This window comes from Strix uralensis, chromosome 1 (genome assembly GCF_047716275.1).
Source record: "Strix uralensis isolate ZFMK-TIS-50842 chromosome 1, bStrUra1, whole genome shotgun sequence".
In the NCBI taxonomy this organism is placed as follows: domain Eukaryota; kingdom Metazoa; phylum Chordata; class Aves; order Strigiformes; family Strigidae; genus Strix; species Strix uralensis.
The window spans coordinates 76113771-76126512 of NC_133972.1; the positions used below are offsets into that span (position 1 = coordinate 76113771).

At 45.7% G+C, this 12742-nt stretch overlaps 1 protein-coding gene across 2 annotated transcripts in view; it reads left to right on the forward strand.

Annotated features, from left to right (window-relative positions):
• Window positions 1–6113: 6113 nt before the first annotated feature.
• The window catches only part of GMPR (guanosine monophosphate reductase), a 44701-nt gene continuing 38072 nt past the window's right edge, over window positions 6114–12742 (forward strand). The window contains exons 1-3 of one of the 2 annotated variants that reach the window (XM_074871461.1): window positions 6114–6492; window positions 11276–11395; window positions 12070–12153. In XM_074871461.1, coding sequence (XP_074727562.1) covers window positions 6406–6492; window positions 11276–11395; window positions 12070–12153 — 291 coding nt within the window. In that variant the 5' untranslated portion in view covers window positions 6114–6405. The remainder of the gene's footprint in view (window positions 6493–11275; window positions 11396–12069; window positions 12154–12742) is intronic. The other variant, XM_074871451.1, reaches the window with a different exon arrangement.

Sequence of the window (12742 nt, forward strand, 5' to 3'; positions counted from 1 at the left end):
TGGAAATATAATTCCTTATTTACTGAGGGGGTTTTGCTACCTCACTTGTGTTGCTGTTTGGTCCAATATCTTTTGGAAAATCCTGGTAAATCAGCTTATGTCCAGTCAAGGCAAAAGACCTCCTCAATCTGACATGAGGACGCCAAGCAGGCAGGCTGTCAAATAATTTTAGAGGACAACAGATGTAAAAACATGAGCACCCATGAGGCTCCAGGGCCAAATCAAGATTTGGAAGGAGGAAAACACAGGAGAGGCCCTGGAAATGCCCACCCCTCCCAACAGAAATCCAAGGAGCCATGAATGCCACACCAAGAAACTTTTTCAGAGGTGTAAGTAAAAAGGATAGGGTCCATTGTCAGAGAGCCCCTTCCCTACTGAACTTTGTGGTGTTGTGGATAACCACACTGGGTGTGGCTGGGAAGAGGCTGATGAAAAAGTGCCTTTGTGGGCCTGCAGGCGATGTGTATACAACACACAGACAAAACTTCGTGAGAGTGGAGGAGAAGCTTGAACGTAGTGCATGACATGGAGCTCTGCCAGGCTGAACATACCCTGAGACAAGAGTTGAGAACTCCTTTTTGGTTTCCATACCAACCCTAAAAATGACCCTCTGTGTGACTCTGGCTTACAGCTCAAAGCTAAATTTCACCATGCTTTGGTGGTAATAAATCCCAATGATGCTAATGGGAGTCAGTCCACTGTATTTACTGTTTGAAGTCTATAAACCCTACAGTGTTATAAACTGTACAAATCAATGTAGGCTATGGCACTTTGCCGCTTGTCTCTGATGAGTTTACTCCACAACCTATTTCTCCCTGTGGTGGTATTAAGTAGGGACAACTCCACTGAAGTCAGTGGCATTTTACTGCTATAAAACCAGTGTGAGATCATAATCAGAGTTCTAATGTGTAACTTGGAGTTCACTTCATCTCTGAATTTCTCTTTTCATGCCTTTCTCTTACGTAAATGGTCTTTAACAATGCTTACGACCATCAAATAAAGTATTTAAATACTGGAACGTGTAAAGTCCCTTGAGATCTTGCAAGGGAAGATATTCTGTAATGACAAAGTATGAACCACTGAATTACAGAGTGTCTGAGTTTAGTAGGGACCTCTCAGGGTCACGTAGTCCAACCCCTGCTCAAGCAGGGTCAGTCAAGGCAGGTTGCTCAGGACCATGTCTAGTCAGGTTTTGAATGTCTCCAAGGACAGAGACTCCACAACCTCTCTGGGCAACCTGTACCTGTGTTCCACCACCCCCACAGGGAAAAAAAAAAAAGTGTTTTCTTATGTTCAGATGGATTTTCATGTGTTTCAGTTTACGCCCATTGCTGGTTCTGGTTCTGCCAGTGCACACCACTGAGGAGAGGCTGGATCTGTACACAAAGCTCTGTAGCAGTGACAGAATACCTGTTCCATCCTGTGACATGGCTTAAAGTTCCAGGGAGAGAATCTCACTTTCTTTTACTGTATGTGGGACTTGGATGTAATTTACAGAAATACTAGGTCACAATGGATAGCATACAACAGGTTTTGTCCCATTTAAATAAAATCTACAGACCTTTTTCGTAAGAGTAAAGCCCTATGGTAAACCAGACTGGACCAGTGCATGGCCACAAGCTCTACCATACAATGGTCCATACTCTTTAATTAGTATCACACTCCCTTGGATGACCTGCCCAGCTAGCCAGGTAGTCTGAGGACAGTTCAGGGAACAGCATCAGACTGTTTCCAATATGCAGTATGAGTGAAACCCCTTGAAGCTCGCATATGGCATCTAAATGGATGCTACGTATGAGGAACTCTGTCCCTTGCCTTGCAGGGACAGAGATTGGCCTTGGTCCATTTTATTTATCAGCACAGACAGACTCTAAACGTATTTCATAAGTCAAGGAAGGTCAGAGTCTCATTATTAATTGCTGTGATTACTTATAATTAGCATTTGAAACCTGCTGAAATCAAATGGGAATGGATACGGTCACTTACTCCTAAGTAAATCGTACCTTGAATGAGACATTGTCCTACTGAATCCAGTGTGGGCCTGGGATTCAGCTTATGATTAGTGGTCTACCCTATGACCTTTGAATTTGATGAAAATACTTATGGCATAAAAGTCTCTTCATAACAAGTGATCTTCATGCATGTGGCTGAAGTGTGTTTGGCACAGCTGTGTAAGTCAGGAGTGTCAGCCCCACTCCTCCAATTTCTGGTGGCTATCAAGGCCAGCAAAAGCCCTAGCGTAGATGCTGTAATACTAGTGATAGTTCAGAGAAACTCCCTTATCTCCACAACCAAAAGAAATCTTCTGCTTGCATTTGCAGGGTTTGCTGAGTTAGGTCTCTTGATCCATCTACTGGGAACTGCTATTCAGTGTAGACAAGGCCCAAATTCAAACAGAATAATAAAAGGGATTTAAATTTCTCAAAAGAAAAATGAGGCTCTTTTCCCAAATGTACTGCTTCTCCTTAACAGTGAAAGATCTTCATCACACATGTCCTGCAGCATGTTGTTCTTTCCAGATACGGGATTTTGCTGGGAAGTTGTGACACACAGTTTGTGGAAGCACTTGCCAACTGAGCAATGCTTTCACTACTGCTCACCACACTCCTTAAACATGCATGCTAATTACATTACAGACTGTATATAAGGCTATAGCATTTTCCTAGGAACCACAGTGAAGTTAGCATGTGCCTTCAGTTGTCTCAGCTGTGCATCTGCTGTGACCAGAGTTTCTGTTGATAAATAATGACAACCTCATTAAGCATCCACCCTAGAGGTGTTTCTGGTGCTCGGAAGTGCTTACACTTTAAGGTTATCATTTAATGCTTTTTTTCAGCACCAAGTAGTTCGTGAGGAAAGTGTTCTTATTTACATTAGAAGAAACCTGAGCATGAATAAAAAGGGGTGTTTTTAATGGCATGTACAATTAATCTGGTACACCACAAATGGCTGACCTACAGCTGGACTTCATGTCACTGATCACAACCCTTTAAGCCCAGAAGCTGAGTCAGTTTTCAGTCCACTTCATTGTCCTTTTAGCTAGTCTGCACTTCAGTTTGTCTATGAAGATGTTATGGGAGTCTGCCCCAGTCAAAATAAACAACATCCATTGCTCTCCCCTCATCCACCAAACCAGTCATTTCGTGATAGAAGGTAACCAGGTTAGCTGAGTATGATTTTGTCTTCGTAAATTCATGCCAACTACTTCCAGTCACCTTCTTGTCCTTCATGTGTTTGGAAATGGTTTCCAGGATTATTTGCTCCATCACCTTCCTAGGCATCAAAGTGAGGCTGACTGGCCTGTAGTTCCCCAGATCCTTCCTCCTTCTTGCTCTTCTCAAAGACAGGACTGACATTTGCTTTTTCTAGGTCTCGAAAGCCTCCCCCCCCCACTGCCAAAACTGATCCTGCTCTTCTGAGGATAAGTTTTCACTGCTCCTGCCTTTCCCATGTGTCTAAGAGGCCTGGGATTCCTGAGGAATTACCAGGGAAGACCAAGAGGAAGATGCCAATGAGTACCTCTCTCTTCCATGTCCTTTGTCACCAGATCCCATTTGTGAACTCATTTCTATTATGTAATACAACAGCATTTACAATGACATTAACAGGATGAAGATCACGAGGACAACAGTAACTCTTAGATAATCATAGGCTGAAGTCAGATAGATACTTCCTCTTGAGACATGGTAATAACTATTTGCATTATTATGACCACTTCTCCCTCTTCTCAAAAACACCAAGTTCAGGAAACTGACCTATGAAGCTACACTGACATTAGTCTTTTCAGCTACAGTGGCTGATTAAGTTCTCTTCTGAGTGCATTGTTCCATCTGCTTTTAAGTATAAACACAAAACAATGAAATAGAGAAAAGAACAGCTCTAAAGGAAAGTAGCTGGAATAATTTACATATGTTAATTTATGAAATCAGTGATAGCTCATTTCCACTTACAGGATAAATACCAAAACTGCATTCAGCCCGGCTGAACAGCTGTTTCCTCCATAGCACAAAGAGATAATATGGGATCACTGTAGGTGTAAAGAGGAATAAGCAAAGATGCATAACGACACAATCTTCATTTCTGGCTATGATTTAATGTGAACTGTTCATGTCCTTTCTGGTGTCCATACTTCAGAAAGGACACTGAAAAAGACAGAGGTAGTTCAGCAAGAAACCATAATTTTAATTACAGAAAATACATATTGAAGTAAGAAGCTGGAGGATTTTGTAAATTTTCAAGATGACCAGAGCTGATCTGAGAGACCCGGCCAGTCTGTTGGTACATGTACATGGTAAAAATATTGGCTATTAGCATATACTGTAACCTACAGAAAAACAGCATGGCGAGTTCTGAGTGGAAACGAAAATTAAAATACAGGAATTGAGAAACAGCAACAGGCATGATTTTCTGGGGCTTACAAGTACCACTGCTAGCCTCCATCTCCTACTCCTCACGACAGTGCTGACCTTTTGCATTCACAGTGCAGTGCAGTGCCTTCTTTCTTTCTTCTCAGCATCACATGCATGCCATGAGGGCAAAGAGAAGATATGGTGCCAGGCACAGACAGAAGGCATTTGTTTTTTCTCCATTCTCAATCCTCTGCTACAGGCATGCCACTTTCACAGAACTCATTCTTATCAGTACACTCTGCTCCTGAACAAAATGTTAATTTATCACTGAACGGTAAATGGTGGGAGATGTGGCTATCTATCTGAAGGAGAAGTTTTAGTAGTTCTAGTACATTGTTGAATCTAGTGGAGAAACCACCAAGTGAATGGCCTCTGTTATGCAGATGAAGCTAATTATAAAGGGTCTTGTTTCACCCAGATATTTCTGTGGGAAATACCCCCAGTGGCAAGGCTCTCCTGGAACATCACTCAGAGTTCCCAAGCCTCAAGGCTTCCTGGAAACCAGATCCAAGGCCTCTCAACCTGGACATTCAAAACTTCAAGCACTCAAATGCCCTGACTGCTGTGTAAAGCTGGGCCTCATGCTTGGTCATATTGAATTATCTGGGAGACTTGGGCAGAGAGATGTAAAACAGCTCTGCTGGAGGCAGGGTGTTGACCAGACGTGTGCAACTTTCAGATAAAGAAGAGAGCACTACTTCATCCTGCAGTGTGTCTGAGGAAGGGAATCAAGCCATGATCCTCACATGCTTCAGTTCCCAGTCACTGACAAGGCTTAGCTCGTGTGTCTTCCAAAGAAGTCCAAATCTTACAACCCACTGACTTCATAATTAAACAGACTTCAAGGCTCAAAGCTCCTGTGAAAGTCATCTCACGTGATATCTGGTAACCCTGTATTGATCCCTGTGCCAACCGATGTAGATGGACCCAGCACATGTCATCCTGTTGCCATGGGGGGTTTTGCGACTGTGTGTTGAACAGTGGCTGGCCATTGAAAACAGATCACATAAAGTCACAAATCACTCTCCTCTATGCTATGGAGGGCAAAAAAGAAGCTCCCAGTTGCCTCTCTGCACATACGTAAATAGGAGATTACTGTGCAGAGGCAGCTCCAGGTGGCTGATGCCATGACTGCTCTCCTATGACCAACCAGCTGCACATTTCTCAACGTTTCTAATGCGGAAAACACGTGCCAGCCCTTTGCTCTGCAGTCACGATGGGGACCCAGCTCGGAGGGTCCCAGGAGCCAGGCAACGCTCCGTTTTACCAGAGGATGCCAGGCAGGGAGGGGGCCAGAGCGGAGCGCCCCGGAAAGCCGGATCTGCACCAGAGCCCAGGGAGGCCGAAGGCTGGCCTTTTATAACGTTGGAAGCACAAAGTTTTGGGCCGTGCCGCAGCCGCCCGAAAACCTTTGGGGAGCGTCGCCAGCCCCCGTCGCTGTGGCCGCCTCAGGGCCGTCCCCGCCCCGGGCAGCTTTTGGCCCGCAACCGTCGGTCCGCAACCGTCGCCCGGGGCGGTGGGGAGGCGGGGAAGATGTCAGCTGAGCCCCTCAGCAGCCGCCCGGCAGCGGCGGGCTCCCACACCCGGCGGCGGCGGCCGCCCGCTCGGTCACATGGAGGCGCCATTTCCTCTGCCCTTGCTTTGCCCTTAAGGCCGCTGTGCCGCCGGCGCTGCCCGCGCCTCGCCCCGCACGGGCGGCCGGCGCGTCCCCGCCTTCCCCCCGCCACACACAGAGCGCCCGGCCCGGCGGGGAAGCGGGGGTGGCCGCGGCGGGAGAAGGGGCAGGGGGCGGCCGGCTAAAGCCCACCCTCTCCTAATAAAGCGATGGGGCCCGGGCCGCGGCGCCGCGCTCCCCGCGCCCTATAAATACGCTCCGTGCGCGGCCCGCGGGCTTTGGCCGGCGCGGCTCTGCAGGCGGCGCGGTGCAGCGGAGCGGAGCCGCCACTCCCGCCGCCGCTGCCGCCAGGAGAGCCCCGGCCCCCGCCACCCCAGCAAGATGCCCCGGGTAGACGCAGACCTCAAACTGGACTTTAAAGATGTCCTGCTCAGGCCTAAAAGAAGCAGCCTCAAAAGCAGATCAGAGGTGGGGGCATTCAAACCCAGCATGCTTTTTCTCCGTTCTCAGCCCCTAACTTGCTTAACCTTCCTTCCCTCCTGGCTTTATTTTTATTCCCCAGTCTAACATAGCCATGCCCTCCCCGATCGAAACGCCCCGTACGTGGCGGGGGGGATGCCGCTGCTCCCGGGAGGAGGGGAGGATGGGGCCGGGGTCCCCCCCGCCCCTTGGCGGGGCGAGCCCCGGCCCCGGCGGAGCGAAGGGAGGCGGCGGGCGCTGCGAGCCGGTGCCGCTCTGTCCTCCCCCGCGCCGCGGCAAAAATAAAAAGGCGGCGGGGGGGGATGGGATGGGATTGTTTGCTCCTAACAGGTGCCTCTGCGGATTTCTGCGGCGCTGAGCGGGGGGTGACCTCCGGTTTCCGTGGGGGCTGCCTTTCGTGAACCGACGGCTCTGCCAGCCTCTCTCCGGGGCAAGGGGGTGGTCAGATCGGCGCCCCGCAGCTTGGGCTGGCAAGAGCCGGGGGTGCGGGCCGGCAGGCATCTTCGCCCCCAGCCGCGGGGGTTGAGGGCAGCGCTGTTACCGAGTGACTGGCATGCTCTTTCTAAAAAATAGTAGTAATAAAAAACAACCATGGGAGATGCTGGGGAGCGCTTCCCAAAGCACAGGGTACCCTGGGCTGGGATCCCGGGGGCGCTGGGGTGCGTTTCACCCTCACTTATGTTAACCCCCGCGACCTGCCTCTTCCTGGTGCCTGACCCGCGCGGGCAGGGCCCAGCCGTCCTCCCCTGGCCAAGGCTGCCTGCGGCTCAGCGTCCCCACTGGCCCAGGGCCACTGTTAGCCGGGATGTTGCTGTAGTTCTTTCTCAGCAGAGATCAGGAAAGACCCCAGGAAATCCCTTGAGGATTGCCTCTACAAAAAAGATGGCTGCCTCAGGCTTGAAGGTGCCTTCTCGTTTACCTCACGTAACCCCAAGGTTAACAAAGGATTTATTTTGACTAGTGAAGGAATTATGTTGTGTGGGGAATGGAAAGAGGATTAAGCTTTTCTCCAGGGAAAGCGGAGTTGTAAGAGAGCGAGACCGAGTAAATGAAGTGAGGTAGAAAGACAAGACAGGAAAGGGAAGCGGGGTAGCCGTGTTAGGGGCCTATGGCCAAGGATTTTGAGGGCAACAACTAAATAAAACGTTTTTGCCACTATGAAGGTGTAAGATTGGAGAGGTCCTTTCAGTAGAAAGGTAATCTCAGGCTAGGAGTTTTTAATTTACAAAGAACAGTGTCCAGGCTGAGTAAACTCCTCATCATGTGCAATTACTGCTCATAAAGTCTGTAGGCCCTTTCTGGCCATTTGCTTGGGGACTTATGGTCCCTCTTTAAAATTCACTGTGCAGGCCTGGCAAACAGGTGGAGCTGTGCTCCACCAAGTGACACATGGCTCCTTCAAGTGCAGTGTTTTGTATATTTAGCTGTGTGCAGGCTGTGGAAAGAAGGGTTGCTGGGAAGGGAAAACGATAGGAGGAACACGAGCTGATATGGCAGGGTTGTAACGGGTGGCTGTGATGAACTGTTAAAAACATTTCACATGAGAAAAAGTGCATGTCATGTCGGGGGTCAGTGAAAACCGATGAAGGTTAAGAAATTGGACACCATCACTGAGGCTGTAGCAACAGGAATAAACAGTGTCTGTGAGAGCCAGATCTGAAATGGACAGCCCCAGTCTGCTTCAAAACAAGAATATAAATAAATAGTTCTGGCAGAGGAACAGAGGCAGCATACTACAGTGCCTGTTACCCAGCGGGCTGATGCTTTGAAGCTTATATCAGCAAGCGTCTGCTTCTCTGGTGTGAATGCCTCATTTTGCGCAAGGATAGCTTTTTATGCAGTAACTAGGATTAAGTCAGCTTCTTAGAAAGGCAGTTTGGGGTGCTTGCAGCTCTTTTTGTAGGTCTGCTATGTTGGTACTTGGTTTTGATTCCTTGTACTGTCTTCATTTTCCATGATTGCTTCCTCTTTTTGAAAAGATATCAGAAAATTTGAAGCTTGAATTCAAGTGTCAAAATTGGTTAAAGCAATGATTGGAGTGGGAGCAGCATTATCTGTCTGTGGAGTCTTGGTATTCACATAGATGGCTATTCTTACCTTTGCTGGACTTGCCTCTGCAGGCTGTCCATTTTAAGTTCACCAGACAAGTGTCCTGTAGAAAGTCGAGTCATTAATTTAAATTTGTAAATTCAAATAAGGTCAGGGAGCTTTAACAGAACAGCTGATGTTGTAGTACTTTCATATGTCGAAGGTCTAGGTAGGAGTTATAAAGTACTTTTCATGATTTTCTTTCTAAAGAAACTTCTACTGTTGTTGAGTGTTGGTGAGCAATCCTAGAGTCAGAAGTTACTGTCTCATAATGCTAGAACAATAAGCTATAAATTAGCTGTTACCACTCAGGAGAGAGACAAAGGGATGGTCAGAAGTGCTACTAGAGGAACTAAGGAAAACCAGTTAGCTTTGTGATGGTCTTTGGTATGTTCATGTTGAGTACACAGTTCTGGTGATCCCGTCACACGAACAGCATAATATGCTAAAATAGGATCAGAGGATGGCAGCCAGGATGGTCAGCAGTATTGACTGATTTTCACATGAGGAAAAAACTAAACATACTAGGACTATTCAGTATGGAGAAGCAGCAGCTGTGGAGGATATGCTAGAAGTCTATGAAGTGAGGAGTGGAATGGAAAAGGTGAAACTGAGAAGTATCTGTTGGTTGCCTCTCACAAAACAAGAAGTAGGAAGCACTGAATGTAATTATCAGGCAAAGGTCATAGTTTTTATGCAATGTATCATTCATCTTTGGAATTTATTGCGATGGGATATTGGAGAGGCTAAAGCTGTGAAGGATTAAAAAAATTACAAGGCAAGTTCCTTGTCCATGAATAGCTGTGTAGCACAGTGATTGGAGGAGACCTTTGTCTTTGAAGGTCTCTAAACATCAGCTTCTTGGGACCTGGGAAGGTAGGCTAGGCGAGTCATTCAAAACTTGCCTTGTTCTTATGTTCCCTTCCCAGACATCTGGTACTGGCTGTTTGGAGAACTAGGGCACCACATGAACATCTCCAACCCAGTGTGCCATTTCTCCTGTTCTTATGGAACAAAAGCCTCATTAGGGGAAGCCCTGCAATTATCCCTCGTAAATGCCTGCTGGTACAGTATTATCATTTGTGTGGATAATTGTGTGAGATCCATCTGGCTGGCTGGCTAAAGGAAGTCACATATGAGAAATTAAAGTAAGTGGAGGTGAGAATCACTGATAGAATAATGGCCTTGTGTTCTCTGCATAGCTTTGCATTTTGCCTCAGTCTTTTCTTAAACATACTCTTCTCTATTTCTTAAGTTCATTTGGAAGGGATGCTTCTCCTCTGTAAAATGGTAAGGCAGTGGTTCTGGTACTATTGTCTGTGTAGAACTGGTTCTGTGATACTCTGTCTCTTTTTTCCTTGGTTCTAGTTAATAAATTGCATTAAAAGGGAGTAAAATACATTAAATTTTCAGACTTATTTCATACCTGTCTTCTTTATACTATTTTCTCATGTTAGCTGCAGCTGAAATTCCCCTAAGAGTGTTATGTCATCAGTGATGGGTGGAGAATTGGGCCTCTCTGATACTAAATGGGAAGAAGGGTGAATCTCCATTAAGATGTATCTTAGCTTATTCACCAAAGGGACCCTTCCCTTATGAGCTTATACAAAATGAGAACCTGTTTCACAATGTGTCACTGAGGCACCAAGTTCCTTTTCTTATACAAATCAGTAATAAACCCCCCACTATATTAATCAATCAGAATGTAGCCTGCAGTATGACAGTGCTCAAAATAGGTGGTAAATAAATAATCAAAGTCCTATATTTTTTTATATTGCTTTCTTTCTGGTGATGGATTTCAGTTCAATTCAGGTCTCCAAATGTTTCTGGATTAAAACTGAAGTGAGGAGTAACGAGAACTATGAAAAGAGCCTTCATTTTCACTGTTACTGAAGAGACTAACCTAATATCTTACAGTTGTGCATTTTTTAGAGTTTTTTTTTCTCCCTTTTGCAAGATGCTAAGTAGTCCAATGGGAACTGATCTAAGCTTGGTATTACCTCTTGCAAATGTAAGGAACAAAATGCCTGATGTTACCATGATCATTTGAGGATGATGAAGAAGAAATAACTTTGAAGGTGAAGGCTGACACAGTTTCAAGAAATTAACTTAGAAGCTAGTAGCCTCATGGTTTAATAAGCCGGGGTATGATTGTTCATATTATATGTCAAGAGTGCTGGTAACCATAGCCAAAAGTAAGAGCTTGCTTTATTATATTGTCATTTACATTAAAGATTGGGACAAAGCCCTCTATGCCTTGGAGACAGAGGGAGTTCCAGCTCTGACTTCTGTGGACTTAGGACTTCAACTTGGGTTTCTCAGGCAGCCAAACAAACAGCTGAAGTTACTTTTGTATAAAATAATCCACAGTTCTCATTGTTCTTTCTTTCCTTTCCAACCCCTTCTGACTTTTTTTTAAAATTTTGATTATCTCTTTCTTCAGCAAGAACTCTCTTTAACACAGAAAACATTCTTTTACTTTTATATTTTCTTTCTTATTTGGAAGGCAGAAGTTGTAACAAAATAAATAAATAAAGTGAGGTAATAGTGGAATGAAAGGAGGAAGAACACGAAATGTGAGGAAAATTAAGAAGTGGTGTCCAAACATGTTGTATCTGAAGTTAGTGACAAAACTCTTGTTGGTTTGCAATTACTTAAAAGAATGTGTGCCTATTCATTGCAGGTCGACCTCACGCGCACCTTCACCTTCCGCAACTCCAAGCAGACATACACAGGAATTCCCATTATTGTGGCAAACATGGACACTGTGGGGACATTTGAAATGGCTGTGGTTATGGCAAAAGTAAGTCTTGATTCTCATTTCTGCAACAGCTGGGAAGCCACTGGGTGACAGTGAGCAGCCTCTGGTAGTTTTTAGCTATGGTTTTTGGGGAACAGGGGGGCATGAGTTAAAAAATCCAGAAGGGAAGGTGTGGGTTCACTGCAAAGCAGCTGTACTTTTACAGCAATATCAGAGACAGGGCTCCAGATAGAAGATAGTTTCAGTGGACATGCTTACTGGGTAGCTTCCATCTTGGGTGTGGCTCAGCTTCAGGTGAAGCTTCTAGAGCTTAGTTTTTGAGGTCTATATGTGTTCCCTTCCAGAAAAAAATTATTAGCTGACAGAAGTTTTGAAAGTGTAGGGTACTGGATAAAGCTTGTAGCAGTCAGGAGTCACCAGTTAATTAGCCCTGCCCTCAAGGCTCACCTTAATTTCTTGCAGTGCTTAAGGACATTCAAAATATTGACCATAACTTCATGAAACATCAGAAACCCGATCCTGAAAGGTCAGCTAAGTATGCAAAGTTACCTTTGAAGAGACGTTTGGAGTTGCCTGGTCTGTTATTCACTGTTACTGTTCCTTTCAAGCAAGATGAGCCTATACTTAAAATGGGAATTTCTGGTATCTTGTTATTCTGCAGCTGAGGGAAAGATGACTAACTTGGACATTAATATCAGTTTTCTTATTTTTGCTAGCATGCAATGTTCACTGCAATTCACAAGCATTATTCTCTGGAAGAATGGAAACTGTTTGCTGCCAATCACCCAGAATGCCTTGAGGTACATTTTTGTACTGTAAATTATTATGGTTTATTGCTTTGTTCTGAACTCACATACACTGGAGTCTCTTGGGAATACTGTTGTCAAGTGAGGTTTTGGGGAATGAAGATATTTGCTGTTCTTAAATGCATCAAGGGAAGTGGCTTGTCCTGGTTTGAAAAGAATAGCTATGTGAGTCCATTATGATAGTGTTTATATTAAGATGCAAAAAAGCAAAGTTTGTGTAAGCCTGGAATGGAAACAGAGAAGTATCCTGAACAAAGAAGAAGGAAGTACTTGGGAATAGGTCTAACTGCTGTGCTTCTGTTGTTGGGAGCTGTGGTAGTGCTGGTGAGGGAGAAGCCGAAGACACAAATGTGAATAGCCTTCAGTAACCCAACCACAGGCTGGCCCCCCATGCCCTTGTGCTGGGCAGAGTCTTTGCTATCAAGTGTGCAAGTGGACCCAGAGCCTGCGGGCTGGAGGGGCCCAGGTGCTGGGCCCAAGCAGGGATGAGCACTGAAAGTTGTCAGAGCATATGTGTCGTCCATTTACCTCCTTGCACTAGAGCTCACGCTGTGCAGCTACTACTGCTGCCCCACTTGTTCAC